The 20,868-nt window shown below is 37.4% G+C and overlaps 2 protein-coding genes across 3 annotated transcripts in view; one reads left to right on the top strand and one right to left on the bottom strand.

Annotated features, from left to right (window-relative positions):
* The first annotated feature begins 907 nt into the window (after positions 1 to 907).
* On the top strand, positions 908 to 19,448 carry LOC112046839 (alpha-tocopherol transfer protein). Of its 2 annotated transcripts, XM_052886447.1 has the most exons (7): positions 908 to 1,248; positions 2,151 to 2,396; positions 11,308 to 11,455; positions 13,435 to 13,529; positions 15,876 to 16,017; positions 16,604 to 16,797; positions 17,966 to 19,448. In XM_052886447.1, exons 3-7 carry the CDS (start codon positions 11,314 to 11,316, stop codon positions 18,263 to 18,265), a joined length of 873 nt encoding a protein of 290 aa, XP_052742407.1. In that variant the 5' UTR covers positions 908 to 1,248; positions 2,151 to 2,396; positions 11,308 to 11,313; the 3' UTR covers positions 18,266 to 19,448. The 2 variants fall into 2 exon arrangements, with proteins under 2 accessions (XP_052742407.1, XP_052742406.1); XM_052886446.1 differs by lacking the exon at positions 2,151 to 2,396.
* Positions 18,690 to 20,868, bottom strand: part of LOC112046826 (neuroendocrine convertase 1) — a 38,112-nt gene continuing 35,933 nt past the window's right edge. Inside the window, exon 15 of the mRNA XM_052886444.1 lies at positions 18,690 to 20,842. Within this exon, the coding sequence (XP_052742404.1) occupies positions 20,537 to 20,842 (306 nt within the window). The 3' untranslated portion in view covers positions 18,690 to 20,536. The remainder of the gene's footprint in view (positions 20,843 to 20,868) is intronic.

Genomic DNA, 20,868 nt, shown 5'->3' with positions numbered 1-20,868 from the left:
CAGTTTTCCCTCCACCATACAAATAGAAACAAGGAAGCAGAAAGCTCATTAAAGTCATGTAGTTATGGACCAAGCCTGTGAATGCCAGACCTCTTTATAAAATAGCTGATTTTTTGTCAGGTCCTAGGTAAGTACTTACGGTAGGCAACAATGGAGAAAGGGTCGTGGTGGCTTTGAGTGGTAGCAGGTCTGATGGGTGAACCTTCAATTGTTAAAGTATAAAACGTATTATTTTTATATATTTTTTTACAGGATATGATGAGAAATGGTATAATCAAGCGCACTGCAACCTAGACTTGCGAGACTCATCATTGTTTTCCATCCTCTCCATCAGGCATGATTGTAGTCAAGCGCAAGCCTATACAACATAAAAAATGTCACCAGTCGCTCGACACTTAGCCACAGAAAACATATTATGACTTAGCTTTATAGCAACCTTTCGTTAGGGACCTTTAATAAAGAATGATATTTAAATTTTTCGAAGGCTTGCGACGAAGCCATATGACTGGCTATTGGGGATATGATGAATACGACGGTTGAAGGTCTGAAGCATTTAAACGCTCACTGTTGAGCACAAATCTCCTCTTATTATGGTATGGTTAGGCTTATAGTCTACCACGGCAAATAATAGGCACAATGCGGGTTACACAGACTTCACACGAGTAAATAATTAAGAAAATTCTCAGGTAGGTTTTCTCACGATTTAATAATTCTTAAAATGCACATATTATCTGGAAGACCGGATTCGAACCTACGCCCTCCGAATCGAAGACTTATTTACTTACGTAACCATCAGGTTTTCATAAAATCACGAAGATCTATCTATCGCAGGCACTTTACCCATAAAGCTTAAGTTAGTTAGGTAGAAAACCTCTCTATTTCATTTTACACTGCGTTAGTCGCCGGCTACTTATATATTAAACGGCAATCGACCTCTCACTAGTGCGGGCGCGTGAGGGACCATTTACCTTTTATTTACCTTCGAATTAACCTAAACTTGAATGAAACTTAAGTAGAAATAAAGTTGGATTGACACAAAATATAACTGTGACCGTGAATATCGGGAAATACTGTGCTTGTGTAAATAAGTAACTTGTATTCGCAAAAACATACATTTACTTTTAGCGGACTTCGTTGTGGGTTTTTTCTATATTTAGTATGAAAACAGTGACTTTTCTTTGATTGTACGAAGATGGCTTGCGTGAAATTTAAATTATTTTAATTGCTATAACGCGTGTTCTATAGTAGGTATGTATTTCTTGGTGTTTTTTTGTGTTTTAAATTTTTTTTAACCTTAATAAAACGTAAAAGTTTTAATGACTATCAAAAATACAACGATTTCTGTAACTTAATAACCTTTTTAGAAAAACAATTTAATAATTAAATCTATTTTAAATTAATTAATATTGCTTTACTATTAGCATACTCCTAATTTATATACAATATAAAAAAGTGTCATCATCCCTATTGTGTTGCTCCAAGTCTAAGGACCAATATACCTCGCATTTATAATATTAGTATGGATTTCAACTAAGTATACAATTATATTATTTGACAATTTTCCATTCACAAAATTTTCATCAGTCATCACGGACAGCCGATGGACGTCCACTGCTGGACATAGGCCTCTTGCATAGATTTCCAAACAACACTCAGTCCACCTAGATGGGGGTCGTACAACACTGCGCTTTCCAGTGCGGGGTTGCCATTCCAGCACCTTGCCCGGCCCATTGCCACTCTAGCTTCGCGACTTCGCTGAGCCTTGTCAGTAACTTTACTTCCTCTGCGGATCTCCTCATTTCTGATTCGATCAGGCAGAGAAGCATAGCTCGCCATCGCCCGCTAAGTGAGCCTTTATAAGGGCCACAGTTAATTACAAAATTTTGTCAACACGTTACTCGGTAGATATTGGTGGAAAAATACTAAAAGGCCGCGCAAACAACTTTTTAAATTGGTGTAACCATATAATTTTTTAAATAAACTCTCGATCGCAATGTACCTATGTAATGTACCTATCTCCAATTTTATCTGGCGGAATTGCATTCCATTTCCATTATTTCATTAAGGCATTTTCCACTTTGTGATAAGTACGCCACGATACCGAGACAGATTATTATTAAAACTTATTTATGTTATTCTTTTTTATGTAGGTACCTAGTGGGCATAATTTTTTGTCAAGAAATATTTAGTACAAATAGGAAGGAAATCAGAAAGAAGCTCTAAAGACTTTATAATAAGATTGTGTAGTAATAAAATTGCGTGGACAATTCTCGTATAATGGATCTCAAAGTGAACTAAACATAAAAACATTCTAGAAAGTGTGAAATGTGATTGGTGACAAAGCAAAAATACCATTAGCGGTGACAATGTAGAAGTTGTGAGCAAAAAATAGGCAGGTAAGTAGTTAGCACTGCATCGCAACTATTGTGTTTATTCTCATAGTAATTCTCGTAAGCAGGGAATAGACTGACGGCCTGTGATAGCCAGACAAACCTACACAAAGGCTGTTTAACAGTACTTGCTCCTAACATACTCAAATTTAATACGGTAGCCATTAATAGATGGCCTTAAAGTTTTCTTGAAAAAATATTTAACGATATTTTTCGAAGGGGTAACGCGAATTAAGTGAGGGTTGTGGACCCTTGGAACCTTTTTCTAAAGCTACCACAGTCCAAACTCCATAATTGGTTACCTACTGTATATTCTTATGGTACGAGCAAGACTGACAAACTAAAAAAAACTCATTTTCGAAGTACAGTATGGCTACTTTAAAAACGCATATTTAAGTAGTATCTAATTAATTATCTGTACCTAATCTGATAAATTAATTATCACTATAACTATTCTATTGTATTGCCACGTTAACCAATTTTGAAAATTCATTTTTGTTTGAAAGAGTATATTTCCAGATTGATCCCATTTAATTTTCTGAAGTGATATTAAACTGATACGTATTTGAAGTCGGTTCCATTTTTATGTTAAAAAGATTTTAAATTTAAATCCTTATCCAATGATTTCCGAAACGCCTGTTTGAAATAGCCACTGCAAATGCAGCTATTGTGTTTCTTGACATACTAATAAGTAGGTACATACTAATAACTAGAAGTCGTGTCTATTGTGTAGGTTAATTAGCGTTGCCTGCCAGCTTATTCACTATTTTGGTCTTTATTATCAACCTATTAAAATAAACATCAAATCAATTGAGTAATGTCATCTACCTACTGTAAGATATCCACCAGTAGGCACCGGATGACATTGTTACGTAGAATCGAAATTTCGTATATGTCAACTAACATACGTCAAAGTTAGTGAATTGGCCTGCTGGTACCTACCTGTCTGTCAATGTGCAAAGTTAAAAGTAAAATCACAGATTTAACATTTAGCTACAAAAAAAAATACTTTAAGCCATCCTATCCAGGCGTGTCTGAAAGATTTGTGCCAACCGCATCGGATATTCTGTTTCTTTTTCTGTCGTAACTTCTGAAGGCTCCAAGGAACGGTAACTGATAGCAACGTCAGGGGGTTTGAGGAATTCGTACAGGGCGTAAATTGTACGTAACCCGGATGTATAAAAAAAATCGTTAACGGCAACCTTATACTGGAGAGCCATGATAGCCCAGTGGATAAGACCTTTGCCTTCGATTCCAGAGGTTGTGCGTTCGAATCTGGTCCAGGGTATGCAACTCCAACTTTTAATTTATTTGCATTTTAAGAAATTCTGTCTCTCTCGGTGAAGGAAACATGAAACCAGCAACTAAATTATTTTCTTAATTATTATCTGCGTGTGTTAAGTCTGCTATTCCACATTGAGCCAGCGTGGTGGACTTTTGGCCTAACCCCTCTCATTCTGAGAGGAGACTTGAGCTCAGCAGTGAGCCGAATATGGGTTGATAATGATGAACCTTATCACTAATAGTAATAATGTAGGATCCCATAAGCGTCCTTTTTTTGACGCTCTGCTCTACGTAGTTAGTACTAACAGATATATCAAATACAAATATGTATGTATACAATATGTAAAAGGTTTTTGAGGACATAGTTAACTAAAAAAAATCATAGTAGATATAGGATATCTGTCCAATTTGCAAAAAATAAAAAACGGTTTTAGTCAAAAACATTTAAAATTTAACATATAAATGAACTTTTTATGCTAATTTTAATTAATAATTTTAAATGACGTTCATTGTATAAGATGTTTATCGTCCATTATCATTTAATTTTAATTGCAAATTACTTAAATACGCCGTAAACATTTATTTTGCCACACACTGATTCTTTTAAGTCCTTGGGTTAGCTAGAAAAGCTTAAACTTTCTCTTTTTGGATAATAAATTGGTCAAGGCTAATGGAGTCCCTTTCACGTATACTAAGCGTGAAACATCAGAAGTGGGATACTTTATTTTGATCAAGTCAAAGTAAAAAAGAAAACGCTAGGTTAGCTACGAGTAAAAATCAGAAAACATTGTTTTATAAATCTGGTATACATCTCTCTTTTTCATTGTTGTGAGGAAAGTGTCTTTATTTTGCCGAAATTTAGACAACACGTCATGACTTCTGATGTGACTCGCATATTAGAAACGCAAAAAGCGAAAACGGAGAATATGATTTTATTAACGAAATAACTTACAAAACACGCATAATTACGAAACGCTAACTATTCATTTTCAACATAAAACTACGACAGAGTTTAAACATTTCAAAATGTCGGTGACAAAGGAGCAAAAAATATCACCAATCTATTGTGTTGCTTTGTATTACGAACTGTTTACTAGGTATGTGTGTAATATTAAATTCGTATATTTTGCACCAGTCACTTATAAGTAGATTATACAATCAATTATTTCATCATCACATATCAGCCGATGGACGTCCACTGCAGGACATAGGCTTTTTGTAGGGACTTCCAAACATCACGATATTGAGCCGCTTGCATCCAGCGAATCCCAGCGACTCGCTTGATGTCGTCAGTCCACCTGGACCTCAACGTCCATCGATTCTTCGAACTATGAACTACTTCAATCAATTATTTACGACTAATTAGTTTTGTTAAATCAAAATCAAATATTAAAGTTAAATTGGAATCACTTCCCTTTTGTTTTGATTGGACTTATGGTACAATTAGCGTTCATATCCAGACCATTATTAATACTGAACTATAATTATTATGGTTCAGTGACGTAGTGTCGAAGATTTGGTCAGAATTGTATTAACTTCGCGCGGGTTTATCTAGTTTTTGAGGAAAAGGCAAAGTAATACCTATTTATACAAACATTGTTAAGTATATTCAACATTCATATTTATTTTATTAAATAAACGTTTCGTGTATTTACAAGGTGTTCAGGTTCATTATTTATACGAAAAACCGGCGAAGTGCATGTCAGATCATGCGAAGTGTAGGGTTCTGCAGTGATAAAAAATCTTGTGAATGGTTTTTGATTGATCTACTACAACCCTTTAAAATCTTACTTAGCATGAAATAGTAGAACTATCACATAGTTCTACTATTTCATGAATCTATAAACAACTCTTTTGCTAGCAGAGGGATGGACACTTGACTCTAACAAAAATATTTCACAAACCCTTAATATTTCACAAACAGACCGCTAAATTACATACACAATATTTTTTTAAAATCTATTCAACAACAAATCACACTAAGGGATGAAGTTTCATTCATCACATGTAGGGGAGATAACCTAAAAACTATTTACCAGATTTAATTTTACGATTTTGTTGACTTGCAACTCATGCTAAATTGAAGCTTTCTAGTACTAATAGAGCCGAGCTAAACAGCCGGAACGTCGGACAGACGGACAGATCATCATCATCATCTTCATATCAGCCGATGGACGTCCACTGCAGGACATAGGCCTTTTGTAGGGACTTCCAAACATCACGATACTAAGCCATCTGCATCCAGCGAATCTCTGCGACTCGCTTGATGTCGTCAGTCCACCTGGTGGGGGGTCGGCCAACACTGCGCTTACTAGTGCGGGGTCGCCATTCCAGCATTTTGGGACCCCAACGTCCATCGGCTCTTCGAACTATGTGCCCCGCCCATTGCCACTTCAGCTTCGCAACTCGTTGAGCTATGTCTGTGACTTTGGTTCTTCTGCGACAGATGGATATGGCGAAACTAGAAGGGTTCCTTGTTGACCACAGAACCCTAAAAACAGCAACGGCCGATATGGCCAAAAGCGGTTATATGATATGAGATATAACGATTATAAACGACTCTTGATTGACCCTGATACCGGACAGTGACACTATTTGAAACTATAAATAACCTTGTAATATAACACTAATCAACGCTGTTATATCGTAGTAGGCGCCATAACCTTGCAGTATGTAGATTTGCTACGCAACGTAACTCTGATGTTCAAATCAAATTATTTTAGGCTTTACAAGAATTTGAAAGTTAGTTTTGTCTGTTAATAGGTAAAACTCTGCCAGCTTGGAAACTACCAGAAGAAACTCATCAGCTGCTAAAAACTAATAACTTTGTAACCAAAATATTTTGACGGCCTCCATGGCGCAGTGGTATGCGCGGTGGATTTACAAAACGGAGGTCCTGGGTTCGATCCCCAGCTGGGCAGATGGAGATTTTCTTAATTGGTCCAGGTCTGGCTGGTGGGAGGCTTCGGCCGTGGCTAGTTCTCCACGGCATAAGGAACCTGACATGAGCTTCACACAATATTGTTTAAACATAAAGCATTTGGTTAGACCAATATTATTTTTATTTTAATTGCATATTCGCTCGTTCCATCCATTGTTTTTTGTTGGTTGATGATTTTCCTGGCATTTTGATGAGTATCAGTAAATTAGCGTAAATATAAGATGCCGCGAAGTTTTTAGCGTTCCGAAATATTCGTACAAATAATATGAATGCGAAAGTAAGTCTGTCTGTTACCTTTTCGCGGCTAAACTACTAAACCACAGTATAACCTACTGTGACTAAACTGATTTAGATGAAATTTGCATTAAAGAGGAATTGGGCCTTCGAGGTAAATATAAATTTTACTGTTCTCCCGAAAAAATCTAGGGTTGTCGTACCTACTCAGGTTTATCCGACTAGTTGAATGGGAACAGGAATATTTAAAAGATACAGCACCTTTTTTATTTTATTATATTATATTATATAATAACTATACAAATCATGTCCACGTGGACTGATGGCACGATTACTGGCTGCATTTCCGACATGGACAGCCAGGCTGATCCTTTGCGCAAAAAATGAGCCAGCCCTTCTGTCACAAAACGAGGCAACTAGCCACGGTGAAATGATTCGAAGAAATATTTATGCACATTAAAAATGTAAAGTCTGTTAAGTTAGTTAAGTCTACCAACGGTCCGAAGAGCAGACTCTACCGAGCATAAAACCCACACCTTAGGTCACCAAGGCTCTGCATACAATTGCGTAGTTATAGATAAAGGTCCAATGAAGTACTCATAGATACCCTTTCCCCGGTACCACGGTAGCAGATTACCATCTTGAAATATCATCGGTTAAGATAATTTTGTCAGTCAAATATTTGGAACTAGTGGACGCCCGCGACTTCGTCCGCGTGGAGTTTAGTTTTTCACAAATCCCTACGGAACCATGGATTTTTCCGGGATAAAAAGTAGCCTATGTGTTAATCCAGAATAAAATCTATTTCCATTCCAATTTTCAGCCAAAATAGTCAGTAGTAGCGGCGTTAAAGAGTAACAAACATCCAAACAAATATCCAAACATCCATGCAAACTTTCGCGTTTATAATATTAATAAGACTAGTAGGATAATATAAAACTTTGTTATAGAATGTGTTTTACTACAAGTCTATAGGCTTCATCATTAACAACCCATATTCATATACTATTGATTACGAGTCTCCTCTCAGAATGAGAGGGGTTAGTCCTTAGTCTACCACACTGGGCCCAATGCGGATTAGCAGACTTCACACATGTAGAGAATTGAGAAAATCTCAGCAATGCAGGTTTCCTCACTATGTTTTTCCTTCACCGTTTGAAACAAGTGATATTTAATTTCTTAAAATGCACATAACTGATAAGTTGGAGGTACAGAACCAGATTCGAACCTAAGCCCACCGATTCGAAAGCAGAGGTCATATCCACTGGGCTATCACGTCTCTATAGGCTTACAAGCTCATAGTACAAATCTTTTGTACCACTTTCCATAGTTTTAATTGGAAGTTTACGCACGAAGTCGCTAGTCGCTCAAGTGATTCAGTGATTCAGTAGACGATGTTCACTAGAGTGTAATTTAATTGTGTGTAACTGACTGTGTTTTGTTTTTGTTGTGGCTTAGATGATACTCTTGGGCCAGCAATATAATAAGGTAATTCACAGGTAACCCCTGTGAGTAACGTTGCTTTAGCTACCTAGTAGTTATTAAAACAATATTAATTACCTACGTACATTGTTGAGTATCTTACGGCTCTTCTTATCAGAACCTGCATTCCAAACCAGTAATAAAGTCTTTAGTTTCTATAAATAGTCATACTTGACGTGTTAAAAGTACTTGTAAACTCTATATGAATTTTGAATTTAAAATTTTCAAGCCCTTTAATAGTGATACTATCTGTGCGTAGTCAGCTTCATCTTAGCAGAAGGCAGGGAATTAGACCGGCTCCCTGCCTGTACTGGCTCACGTAGTAGCTACGGACCCAAAGATTACAGTGTATTATTGGATACGGACCCTCCAAAACGTACGGACGGACGTAAGTATCAGTATAGTTATCGACGGGCTCAGGGAAACGTACGGATGGACGTAAGTATCAGTTATCGACGGGCTCAGGGAATTATATTGATGGACATTTGCGTTGAATGCCCTGCAGTACCAGAAACCTAAATTATTGCTAGTGGATTGGCCTGGTTACAGCGAGGGCCCTTTTTATTTTTTACCTGTATACCTAAAGGTTTTATCCGAATACGAGATACAATTTTCATCCGAGATACAGTTTTTAGCTATTTCGGATAGCTGGAGCACTCACAAAATTGACTATTACAGTTTTTTGTGAATGCAATTTTGTGTGAATTAATATTTTTCTATTGTGCTTATGCTTTTTGATCCCTTTGTTGTGTTTGCCAAATAAAAATCTTTCTTTCTTTCTTCTTTCAGTAACGCTATTATATTACGGTTCTTATAAATCGTCAGAGAGATAAAGACGAATTGGAGATTGGATTATGTCGATAAGACATAAGAACATTGTTACAGAATAGCGCTACTGTTCCCAAAAATTGTCTGTTCTACCAAGTTTTTGGCGTTCTATTTTGTAAAACTATACTTTTGTTTCATTATGGCCGATACAAGTATATTTCTTTGAAAATAGTCAAACAAAAGCAAGCAGTTTTAGTGTGGTGTCGCCTAGCTACATCACTATCTAGTAACTCGATACAATTTGCTAAAATCACACCTACCAAATATCTTTTGACGACCTCCGTGGCGCAGTGGTGAGCGCGGTAGATTTACAAAACGGAGGTCCTGGGTTCGATCCCCAGCTGGGCCGATTGAGGTTTTCTTAATTGGTCCAGGTCTAGCTGGTGGGGGGCTTTGGCCGTGGCTAGTTATGAACACTACCGACAAAGACGTACCGCCAAGCGATTTAGCGTTCCGGTACGATGTCTTGTAGAAACCGAAAGGGGTGTGGATTTTCATCCTCCTCCTAACAAGTTAGCCCGCTTCCATTTTAGATTACATCATCACTTACCATCAGGTGAGATTGTAATCAAGGGCTAACTTGTAAAGAATAAAAAAAAAAGTCTAGCTTTTCCGCCATATTTTCATCTGGTGTGACAAGGATTTCTAGCCACTTTCGTGTTGTAAGAAAGGGACATGCTAGAGACGCAATTACAGTAATGGGTTGCTTAGTGTCTTAGTGTCATTACTGGCGTTACTCAAGTCAAATGTGGGAAGTAATCACGGGTTGTTACTGCGTTACTTCACAGCACTTGTTTACTTTAGCACGACAATTACGGCTGTAACCTATTGACGTGTATATGTAATTATTTTTTATATACATGACGACAAAGGCTCTGTTTTATGAAGTTAAAACTTCCTTGCAGTGGAATTCATAGACCCCCAGGTGACCATTCACCCGCTGAGTGTCGAATTCTCAAACACATAGAGTTTAAATTCGACAATCAGCGGATGAACGACTGTGATCTAGGGTTACATCTTTTTTATAAAGTGTATAGGGAGGGGACCATCTTTAAAGTATGCCTTTTTCAATCAAAAAGAATCATCAAAATCCGGCTACCTACTAATTAAATGGATACGCGTGTTCATACATAAAAAAATATACGCGTCGAATTGATAAACTCTCCGTTTTTTCGTCGGTTGAAAATTTTAAATAGCTTTATTACGTACATGTGCAAGTAAACCATTACCTTGAAAGGCAGGGTCAAGGGCTACTTTTCGAGTTACTTTTTTACAAGTAGGTACTTGTGGACTTTCTCCGGTGGCCACTTAGTGATTAAAGTGTCATGTCCACAATCACGGCTCTGTTAAGTTTTCACTTTTTTACGTAGCTTTCATTATCATCATCATCATCATTATCAACCCATATTCGGCTCACTGCTGAGCTCGAGTCTCCTCTCAGAATAAGAGGGGTTAGGCCAATGGTCCACCATGCTGGCCTAAATCGGATTGGCAGACTTCACACACGCAGAGAATTAAGAAAATTCTCTGGTGTGCAGATATCCTCACGATGTTTTTCCTTCACCGTTTGACGTGATATTAATGTACACAACTGAAAAGTTGGAGGTGCATGCCCCGGACCAGATTCGAATCCACATCCTTCGGAATCGTAGGCAGAGGCCATAACTACTGGGCTATGACGGCTCTACGTAGCTTATTTAAAAAAAATACAGCCCACTGCAAAATGATGTTACTAAACTAAAAAGCGAAAAATAACATCGTATGTGAGTGCTACCTTCTCAGTTTCTCAGTGCTCAGTTTAAGTTAAAATTATTTCGTTTTTTATTTTCAGATTGATTTTCCTTGTGCCTTTTTTAAAATCGGCATTACTGAACTGATTTTCATGAAATAAAATGGCACCAATCTGGAAGTATATTCTTTCAAACGAAAAATAATTTTCAAAGTTGGTTAATAAATGTCAAAGTTACGAGATAATAAACATTAAAAACATACGCGTCGAATTCAGAAGTCCATCTTTTTTATGAAGTCAGTTAATTACAAAAATACACTTTTTTATAATAAGAAACATAGTATCTCACTTGACTGTCTAAATATGTAAATGTGTTGTTATTTTGCCGTATTATTGACTCTGAATCTTTTTTTTTGCAGATCACGATGCCTTTCTTAGATATTGCTTTCGAGGCCGAGGTCAGTCGGTACGAAGACCCAGATTTTGAAGAGGTGGCACAGTATAACTGTAACGAAGACCCGAAGACCAGGCCCAAAGCTATCGAGGAACTTAGGAATATAATCTATGGTAAGATTAGAGGTTTTTTATTTAGCTCGTTTAGTCGTTATACTTATCAGGCGCTTTTTATCACCATTAGACATAATTGTTTTGAACCAAGTTTAAGCGAGACTGAACTGAACACGACGCGTGTGGTTGTGCATAGTAAACGAAAAGATCCCTGCTGGGTTAATCAATTATTTGATTCATACATACATAAATATAATTGAAGTATTGTGATTTTAAGATGACTGTGTTTTTTAGATGACTGAGGTTTTACTGCGATTTTAAGATGACTGTGTTTTTTCATGCACACAAACGAAACACAAAGCACAAAACGAAGTTTTTAAAATTTTTCCCGTCTTTCTGTTTGTTTGGTCTTATCTTTGGAACGGCTGAACCGATTTTAACCGGACTTTCGCTGGAAGATAGCGAAAGTTATTGAGCAGCATATATACGAGGGATATGACGTATAAAACTGAATTTCACGCGTTCGTTTGTTAGTATTTAATAATAGCTGCGCAGTTTGTCGTATTTGCCAGAGATACATCAAATTGGACTAGAAATTTGTTTGATCTACACCTGCCCACACCATAGTACATTCGTTATCAACCCGTATTCGGCTCACTGCTGAGCTCAAGTCTCCTCTCGGAATGACAGGGGTTAGGCGGATTGGCAGACTTCACACACGCAGAGAATTCAGAAAATTCTCTGGTATGCAGGTTTCCTCACGATATTTTCCCTCACTGTTTGAGACACGTGATATGTTATATCATAAAATACAATAACTGAAAAGTTAGAAGTGCGTGCCCCGGACCGAATTCGAACCCACACCCACCGGAATCGGAGGCAGAGGTCATATCCACTGGGCTATCACGGCTACATAAGTTCATATTGTAGTGAATTCATTACCAAGCTTTTGCTTAGCAATGCTTTTTAACCGACTTCCAAAAAGAAGGAAGTTCTACGTTCGGCTGTATGTATGTTTTTTTTTTTTTGGAATCGGAGGCAGAGGTCATATCCACTGGGCTATCACGGCTACATAAGTTCATATTGTAGTGAATTCATTACCAAGCTTTTGCTTAGCAATGCTTTTATTGTTCCACTGACCAAGGTTTTCAGGCTTTTTTTTTTCTTTCCACACCTTCTACAGAATCCACACCTTTGCCCTCCATCTATTTTTGCAGTTCTTACAAAATTACGAAATCTGGTTATCACAGGTGCATGTCAAGCAATTGACCAAAAAAGTTTTATTAATTTTGATGTAGTGTTGTTTATTTTAATGTTGAATGTATGATTCTCTGTATATTTAAAACTAAACAAATATTTATTTCATCACTTTGAAAGATTAGTAAAAATAAAATCTTAACTAAACTATTTCGGCTACGCCGTTTCAATCTACGGATCTTCGTAATCCAGATAAGATCTATAATAGAGATACTACTCAGAAAAGCGTAAAGTATAACCACTTACGTCATTATAAGTAAGGCATTCTAAAAGTACAGTAAGCGTAAGTGTATTATAGAACAAAAGCCTGTGCTAGCCAGACAAACCTCATTTTATAAAGTCATGTTTATTAAAGTCCAGAGATTGCGTTTCTGACAGGTTGTGCGAATGGGGCAAACATATTCATTTGATTAATTTTAATCACGTAACCCCAGCTCTTGTTTGTTTGTTTGAACGTGCTAATCTCAGGAACTACTGGTCCGATTTGAATAATTATTTCAGTGATAGACAGATTTATCGAGGAAGGCTATATATATTATCCCCGTATTCCAACGGGAACGGAATCACGCGGGTGAAACCGCGCGTCAGCTAGTACTAATAAAACTTAACTTTTTAATATTTGCTACGAGACATCGTGATGAGGAACCATGCCACCAGATTCATTTCATGATAACCCGGCGCTCTCACCTTGTTTATAATTTATTTATTCATTTAATGACATATGTCTGACTCTCGCAGGCTCATAGTCTATTATTATTATATTTTTCAATTTTATTTCACAGAGCGAGGTGAATGCAATCCGCGGAGGACTGACGACGCGTATCTTCTAAGATTTCTGCGATGTAGGAAGTTTATACCGGCGCTTGCTCATAAATTAGTACGTATTTTTGTCATAAGACTATCTTACTTTACAGTTTCACTCCCTACTACTAGTTCCCGTTCCCATGGGAATACGGATATATAATACAGCCTTGAGCCTATGTTGCTCGCTGACACTGTAGCATTTTATTAGTGAAAAAAGTAGATTTTTGACGGCTTCGTCCTGGGTTCGATCCCCGGCTGGACCGATTAAGGTTTTCTTAATTGGTCCAGGTCTGACCGGCGAAAGACTTCGGCCGTGGCTATTTACCGCCCTACCGTCAAAGTCGTACCGCCAAGCAATTTAGAGTTACGGTACGACGCCGTGTAGAAACCGAAAGGGTGTGAATTTTCGTCCTCCTCCTAACAAGTTATCCCGCTTCCATCTTAGATTGCATCATCACTTACCATCAGGTGAGATTGTAGTCAAGGGCTAACTTGTAAAAAATAAAAAAAACAGCAACTTCTCAATTACAATACTCCAAAATATAGACCAACGACTGCTGGCGTATACAATATACACGAAATAAAGTCAAGGTGAACTGGATGTTAATAACCAATAAAAAATGACAGCTCGTAACATCATCCAGAGCTACAAAAAACAAATGACTGACTGTTTTTTACTTGCGTACGGCTGTTGTAACTTCATTAAATATACTCAGAGGCACAATTATTCGCCCACTCTCATATATTCGCGTCACATTGAAGTGGGCGAATAATTGTGCCTCTGAGTATAATTATTAAAGAAACAATTTTTCGCCTAGGATATACATAGTATTCGTGGGATTTGCGAGCAGCTTATATATAGGTTCCCCCTCCGGCGTCCTCCTTCTATCTTCTTCCAATATGAAAAAAGATTTATAAATTAGTATGGATATCTATACTTCCATACTCCACATTAATATTAGGAATGCAAAAGTGCTGGGATGACGACCCCGCACTACAAAGCGCAGAGTTGGTTGACCCCCCACCAGGTGGACTGACGACATCAAGCGAGTCGCAGGGATTCGCTGGATGCAAGCGGCTCAAGATCGTGATGTTTGGAAATCCCTACAAAAAGCCTATGTCCTGCAATGGACGTCCATCGGATGATGATGATGAAGACAAAAATAGGTCACTGGAGCAAAAATAGACTACTTTTAATCCCGGAATAATCTATGGTCCCGCGGGATTTATTAAAAAAAAACACACGAACGAAATCGCGGGTGCCCCCCTTATTTATAGTTTGAACACTTTCAAGGTAACAGTAAAGGCTTCTCTTTGCGCTCCAAATAGCAACATAACAGCTTTTCAACCATTCAACAGCAATATAATCGGATTTAAAAAAGATTGAATTAATCATAGTTTCTAAGGACCAATTGTATTGTGCATTTTTACAAATTTCATTACATTAGCTTGCGTTCAATCTACTTCATTGAAGCGTCAGTCTACCAACTGGCCTTTTCACTATTTTTCTCTTTATTATCAACCTATTAAAATAAACATCAAATTAATTGACAAACTGTCGTCTACATACTGTATGATATCCACTAGCAGGCTAATTCACTATCATTGTCATATGCTAGTTGACACATACGAAATCGAGATTCTATGTAACAAAATGTCATCCGGTGCCTACTGGTGGATATCATTATGTAGATAGATGAAATTTCTCAATCGATTTGATGTTTGTTTCAATAGGTAATGAAGACCAAAATAGTGAATAGGCCACCAGTAAACACAGGATTATGTAAACTAGCAAACGACAAAGATAGTGAATTAGTCTGCTGGTACTGGACATAATGTGGATGTGGTGTTGCACAAGGCACCGAATAATTGCACTCGCGCGTTACACTATAATAGATTCCTTGACATGGAAACGTGGCTTTGAAACTTGAGAAGAATCTCGTTTAGGTTGGCATAGCTATTACCTCATCTATGCTCGTTGTGCGCCTCTGCTCGGCGCACCTTATAATTATACAGACGTAATTATAATGGCTAGATTACTATATGTTGTAAAAATAGCACTGTGTATTCTCTGAAAAGAATTTTAAGAATTTTCAACAAGGTAACATATTAGACTGTTCTCTGGCACAGCACGGAACCCTACTCTAAAATGGTTTTTAAATTTAGTGCTGAACCGAAATTCAGCCTACGCTTATAAGTACTACTAAGTACATATACCAGGATATCATAAAATAAAAGTAATTATTGGTCTTGTACATTCACATATAACTCGTGCGCTTAACTTAACAACCCAGTTTAAAAACACAACCAAACAAACACAGTACAAACATCATTCGAGCCAAGTGTCAAGTTAATCCGCACGAGCTGTACATTCTTCGAATCTTGATATACTGTTATAACTGTTCACTATTGTTTGCAGATGATCCGCTATGAAGACCTGAGGAAGAAGTATCCACATTTGTACGATTGCAATCCCTTCTGTCTGGATAGGGTGAAAGACGTGTACGGGGGAACCTTGCCTGACAGCCCCACTAATGGAAGGATTACGATAATGAGATTTGGTAACATTTCCTCTTTTGTCTTTAAGTTTAAGACTAGGACTTTACTTATCACAAGGTATGTACTTTGTATAATGAAAAACTGTTATTAAAAAAAATCATATTATTTTAAATCTATCAGAATTGATTAAATTTGTCCAGTTTTGGTTGGACTGCTGGCCTTTTTTTGATTTTTTTTTAGGAATATTTGCCATATCTTTGAAAAATTACCAATATTTCCATGCTCCTCTAGCTAGTCGGAATATACTGTGTTAGGGTATATACGATTATACGATAATAATCCAGCGGACGGAGAACGAACCGACGACCTCTCGATAATTGTCCAGCCCCTTCACGACACGTCACACGCACAGTACAGAAGCGTTTGACTATAGATAGTTGACAGTTAGCGCATTGGCCTGTAAAACTCATGGACGTTAGAACTAGAGGAATATCCTCTTGTTGGGTCCTGATACCCCAGTGATGGGCTCAAATATGAGAGGCTGAGACCCAGTTTGTATTCACAAACGCACTTGGCCTTACATTGAAAGCCAATCGGACTTCCTGGAACAGATTGCTTTATCTTAATTATTAATTATCATGTTTAAAGGTCGATGGGACACAAGCGCCGTTCCTATAGAAGACGTGGTACGATGCGCATTACTGATGGACGAAATAGCAGCCATGCAGCCCAAGTTGCAAGTGTTAGGAGTCACAATTATCGTGGACTTGGAGGGCTTAAGTGTGAGTCACGTGAGGCAGCTCACTCCGGCAATCGCCCATCAAATCGTCAGCCTTATGGGGGTAAAGCTATTTTTTTGTTATTGTTCTTCTTTCTTCTATTCTAAGCCCGCCTTATTAGCCCGTGAACCCCAGACTTTCGTCATTTTATGAAAGCTCAAAGTTTGTCAGCTCAGGCTCCTACCATAAGTAAATACGGTAGCCAGTTATAGGTAGATTTTGGTATGTGGGGGCTTTGGGAGGTAGCAGGTTTTAAGGATCCAGACCCTCAACCGTCTTAGTATAAAGTGTAGTTTTTTTTTATGTTTTCCTCGGCATAGTATGAGAAATTATATTCCCAGTCACTTAACTTCGCGGCAACCCTTCGAAAACACTATTTAATTTGAAAATTCAGCGAAGGTTTGCCATGAAGCCAAGTGTCTGGTGAATGGGGTTAACATTTCTCATATTATTCAGATAAAAATATAAAAAAATTATACTTTATATTTGGGCGGTTGAGGGTCTGAATCCTTGGAACCTGCTATCGTCCAAAGCCACCACTGTCCAAACTGCATACTGTACTTATCTATGGTATCCAAACTCCATACTTGGCTACTGTACTTATCTATGGTAGGAGCATGAGCTGACAAACTATCAGTTTTTATAAAATGACGAAGGTCTGGCTGTCGCTGGCTCTCCGTCTATATGACACATATCGATTGTATTACACGCAACGGCAAATCTGCGTATTGGTAGTGTAGTATTGATTAGCAATTTTGAATACTAATTTAACATTGTTCACTGCTGTCAAGTCATCTCAGACCAATTACCTTCTATTGGACTTGTATCGCACTCAAATTCACCAACAAAATTATATTTTCTACACACAACTATAAATGTATCTTACTACACACACGTGTAATTTTAACACAATAAAACATCGATCCTATAAATGCAATTTGTATGATCATGATCATATATTTTTGACCTAATAACCTCAAACGAGGGGTAACCTCTAGCGAGGCAGGTCCTATAGAAGGTGATTGGTCTGAGTTTGGTACCAAAATCTGAATACCATTGGCGTAAGTTCTCGAGCCAAGAAACGTGAAAACCGCAGGAAAATCCTTTCTGTATATTTTTAACGAGAATACAGATAGATGCAACGAAGGACTTTGTATTCATTTATGCTTAGATAATTATTAAAGTATACCTAATAATGTGAATATCCAATTACATTATTTCTATATTGCAGGTATCATTCCCACTTTTGAACCACGGTCTACACGTAATCAGATACAGCTGGATACTCAACACATTCTTCTACGTGTTCAAGCAGTTCATACCAGCGGCTGCGTGGAACCGCATGCATTTCCACGGCTACGACATGACATCTCTCCACAAGCACATTGACCCCGAGTACTTACCCCCAGAGTACGGGGGCAGAAGTCGACAAACCATCACTTTCGAGGAATGGGTCAGAGGAGTGAATAGATATAAAGATGACTTTATGGTGTCAGAATTAAGAGAGCTTGGGTATACTGTGACTAAGTAATTTTGATAGTGATTCAGCTAGATCTAGATTGGCATAGTGATTATTACTCAACCGTCCTATAAAACAGTGATTTTAATTTAGTAACTATACTGTTAAGATAATATTTAGAAAGGGTACCTACCTATTACCGATATGTTTTGAACAGAAGCAGTTTGCGAAAGTTAATTATGATTACTTACAAGTAGAAATTGAAATTGTGTTGTACCAATAAAATGGACCTGACTCAGCTAATATTGTTGTGAGTACGGTGTTATTCAGTCAGACCCTAATGAGGGAAGAACAGAACAGGACCTAAATAAATTTATACTATCTATGCTTAATATTATAAATGCGATAGTAAGTCTGTCTGTCTGTTACCTTTTCACACTTAAACGGCTGAAGCGATCAAGATGTATTTTGGTAAATGGGACCTTGGAGCAAAACATAGGGTAATTTCTGACCCTAAAATAAAAACAGAAGGGGTTGAAATAGAAGTTAAAAATTTGTATGGAAAATCCCTCATTTTTAGAGTTTTAAGATTTGTTCATAAATCATAAAAAAATACGAAATATAATGTGATTTAAGGGTTTTTTAAAATTCAACCCCTAAAGTGGTGAAATAGGATTTTAAAGTTTAAATTTATTTCCACGCGGGAAAAGACTCAGGCGTCCGCTAGTTACTAATAAAAATACAGTTAAGTAGTGTAATCTCAAAGGAAAGAAAAAGCAACGTAAATAAGGACAGCAACATATGGTGGTCATGGTCCTGGGTTCGATCCCCGGCTCGGCACATTGAGATTTTCTTAATTGGTCCAGGTCTGGCTGGTGAGAGGCTTCGGCCGTGGCTAGTTACCACCCTACCGGCAAAGACGTACCGCCAAGCGATTTAGCGTTCCGGTACGATGCCGTGTACAAACCGAAAGGGGTTTTTCTGAGTTCTAAACTGTAAAAAGAATGCGGTCCTCGGATTATGCACACTCACATCCTCACAGCGCCTGTTCTAAAAGGCATTTGCTGCAGTAGTGCAGTCTAAAACTAGACTGGTAAAAAATATCTGGTGTACTTACTGTATTTTTTTATATTTTATAACTTTGTATTTTTTATTACTTTGTATTTTTTATAACTTTATACTGTGTTTTAAGTTTAACCTACAGGGTTAAATTATAATGACTTTTTGAATAAGATAATAAAGATTCCAAATAAAATAGTGGTTTCATTAAAATGACTTTTTTTACATAAAAATTCTAAATTGGCTAGTTTATATAAGCAACTAGCGGACGCCCGCGACTTCGTCCGCGTGGAACTCGATGTAAACTTTCAACTACTCCTACCCAACTCTACCCCTACCCTACCCTACCCTACCCCTACCCTACCCTACCCCTACCCCTAACCTACCCCTACACCTACCCTACCCCTACCTTTTCCTGAATTTTCTTAGCTATAAACCTCACGGAGCCCAAAACCTTTCCAACGAATGCAAAACCGTGGAAATCAGTTCGTGCTTTCTGGAGTTATAGCTTCAGGAAGGAAAACCCGACTTATTTTTATATAGTAGAGAAGATAACCTACTTTATTTCTTTAGTTTATTTTATCACAAACACATACTACTAATACATAAGACAAAGATTAGGTTACTCACTCCTAGGTAGGTTACAGTAGTTAGTAGTTAGTAATAAAATGCGCCTTGAGTACATTTTTACCCATTTATTCGCATATGCCTCACAATCGAAGGTGAAATGCTACGAGAAAATTTTCCTTTGTTTTCCGCAAGATGTCGAGAATTTATTTTTGTGGTTAAGCTTTATAGAGACAGACTTGCAGCTTAATTGCAGCAATACATTAAAATACCTTCCTACTTGAAAAAAAAAAGTAAACAAGACCGTGCAGATAAATACTTCAAATTATGTATTTCAACTAAATATTTACCAAGGTCGTTACAGTATGAATATTACGATTACTATTTTATGATGATTACAAGTACATATTAATCGTACAAGTACAAAAACTGACTACGAGTATAATAAAAGTAATAGGAGTAAGTTAACACACAATGAGTAGGTATTGCTAAAATTTATATTTGTGTGTAATGGTTTTAAAATTATATATTTTGTTATGTACACAACATAACAGTTATATAAATAATACATACAAATATAATATAAAGTTTATATAACAAATTATAAAATCACCAAGAACTCAGAAGTGCTGAGGATATTAAAAACGTGCGTATGTTTATGTAATGATTAATTAAATCAAGTAATTAACCTTCAAGTAAATTACCTACATACATGGCCTACACTTCAACACTCGACGCGTAATATTTGCTATGATGATTTCTCAGTAGTTCCTTTTCCATTTCGTCCAATATCACAGTGTCCATATTATTGAATGCGACCTCCTGAGTGCTATGTTGCTCTGGTATAAACAGGGCAGCGTTCTCATTGTATGGCCCACCACTGTCGAGATAGTAAAATTGTTCTTGTTTTTCATAGCTGTCGTATTTGTGTCTCGGACTGTTTTTCATGTGAGCAGGCATTTCTACCGTGCCATGGATGACTAGTTCGATGGGCCCAATTTTACCGGCGTTTGACTCGTTCGTCTAGAGAAAATTGAAATTCTGCCGTT

The sequence above is a fragment of the Bicyclus anynana genome, chromosome 17, assembly GCF_947172395.1.
Source record: "Bicyclus anynana chromosome 17, ilBicAnyn1.1, whole genome shotgun sequence".
Lineage (NCBI taxonomy): Eukaryota > Metazoa > Arthropoda > Insecta > Lepidoptera > Nymphalidae > Bicyclus > Bicyclus anynana.
The sequence above is the reverse complement of the archived record's forward strand: the minus strand, read 5'-3'. Positions and strand labels throughout refer to the sequence as shown.

Coding starts and splice junctions, on each gene's coding strand:
- LOC112046839 (XM_052886446.1), top strand. CDS start 11,314: ATGCCTTTCTTAGATATTGCTTTCGAGGCCGAGGTCAGTCGGTACGAA. Junction 11,456..13,434: donor ACTTAGGAATATAATCTATG/GTAAGATTAGAG, acceptor TTTATTTCACAG/AGCGAGGTGAATGCAATCCG. Junction 13,530..15,875: donor CGGCGCTTGCTCATAAATTA/GTACGTATTTTT, acceptor TATTGTTTGCAG/ATGATCCGCTATGAAGACCT.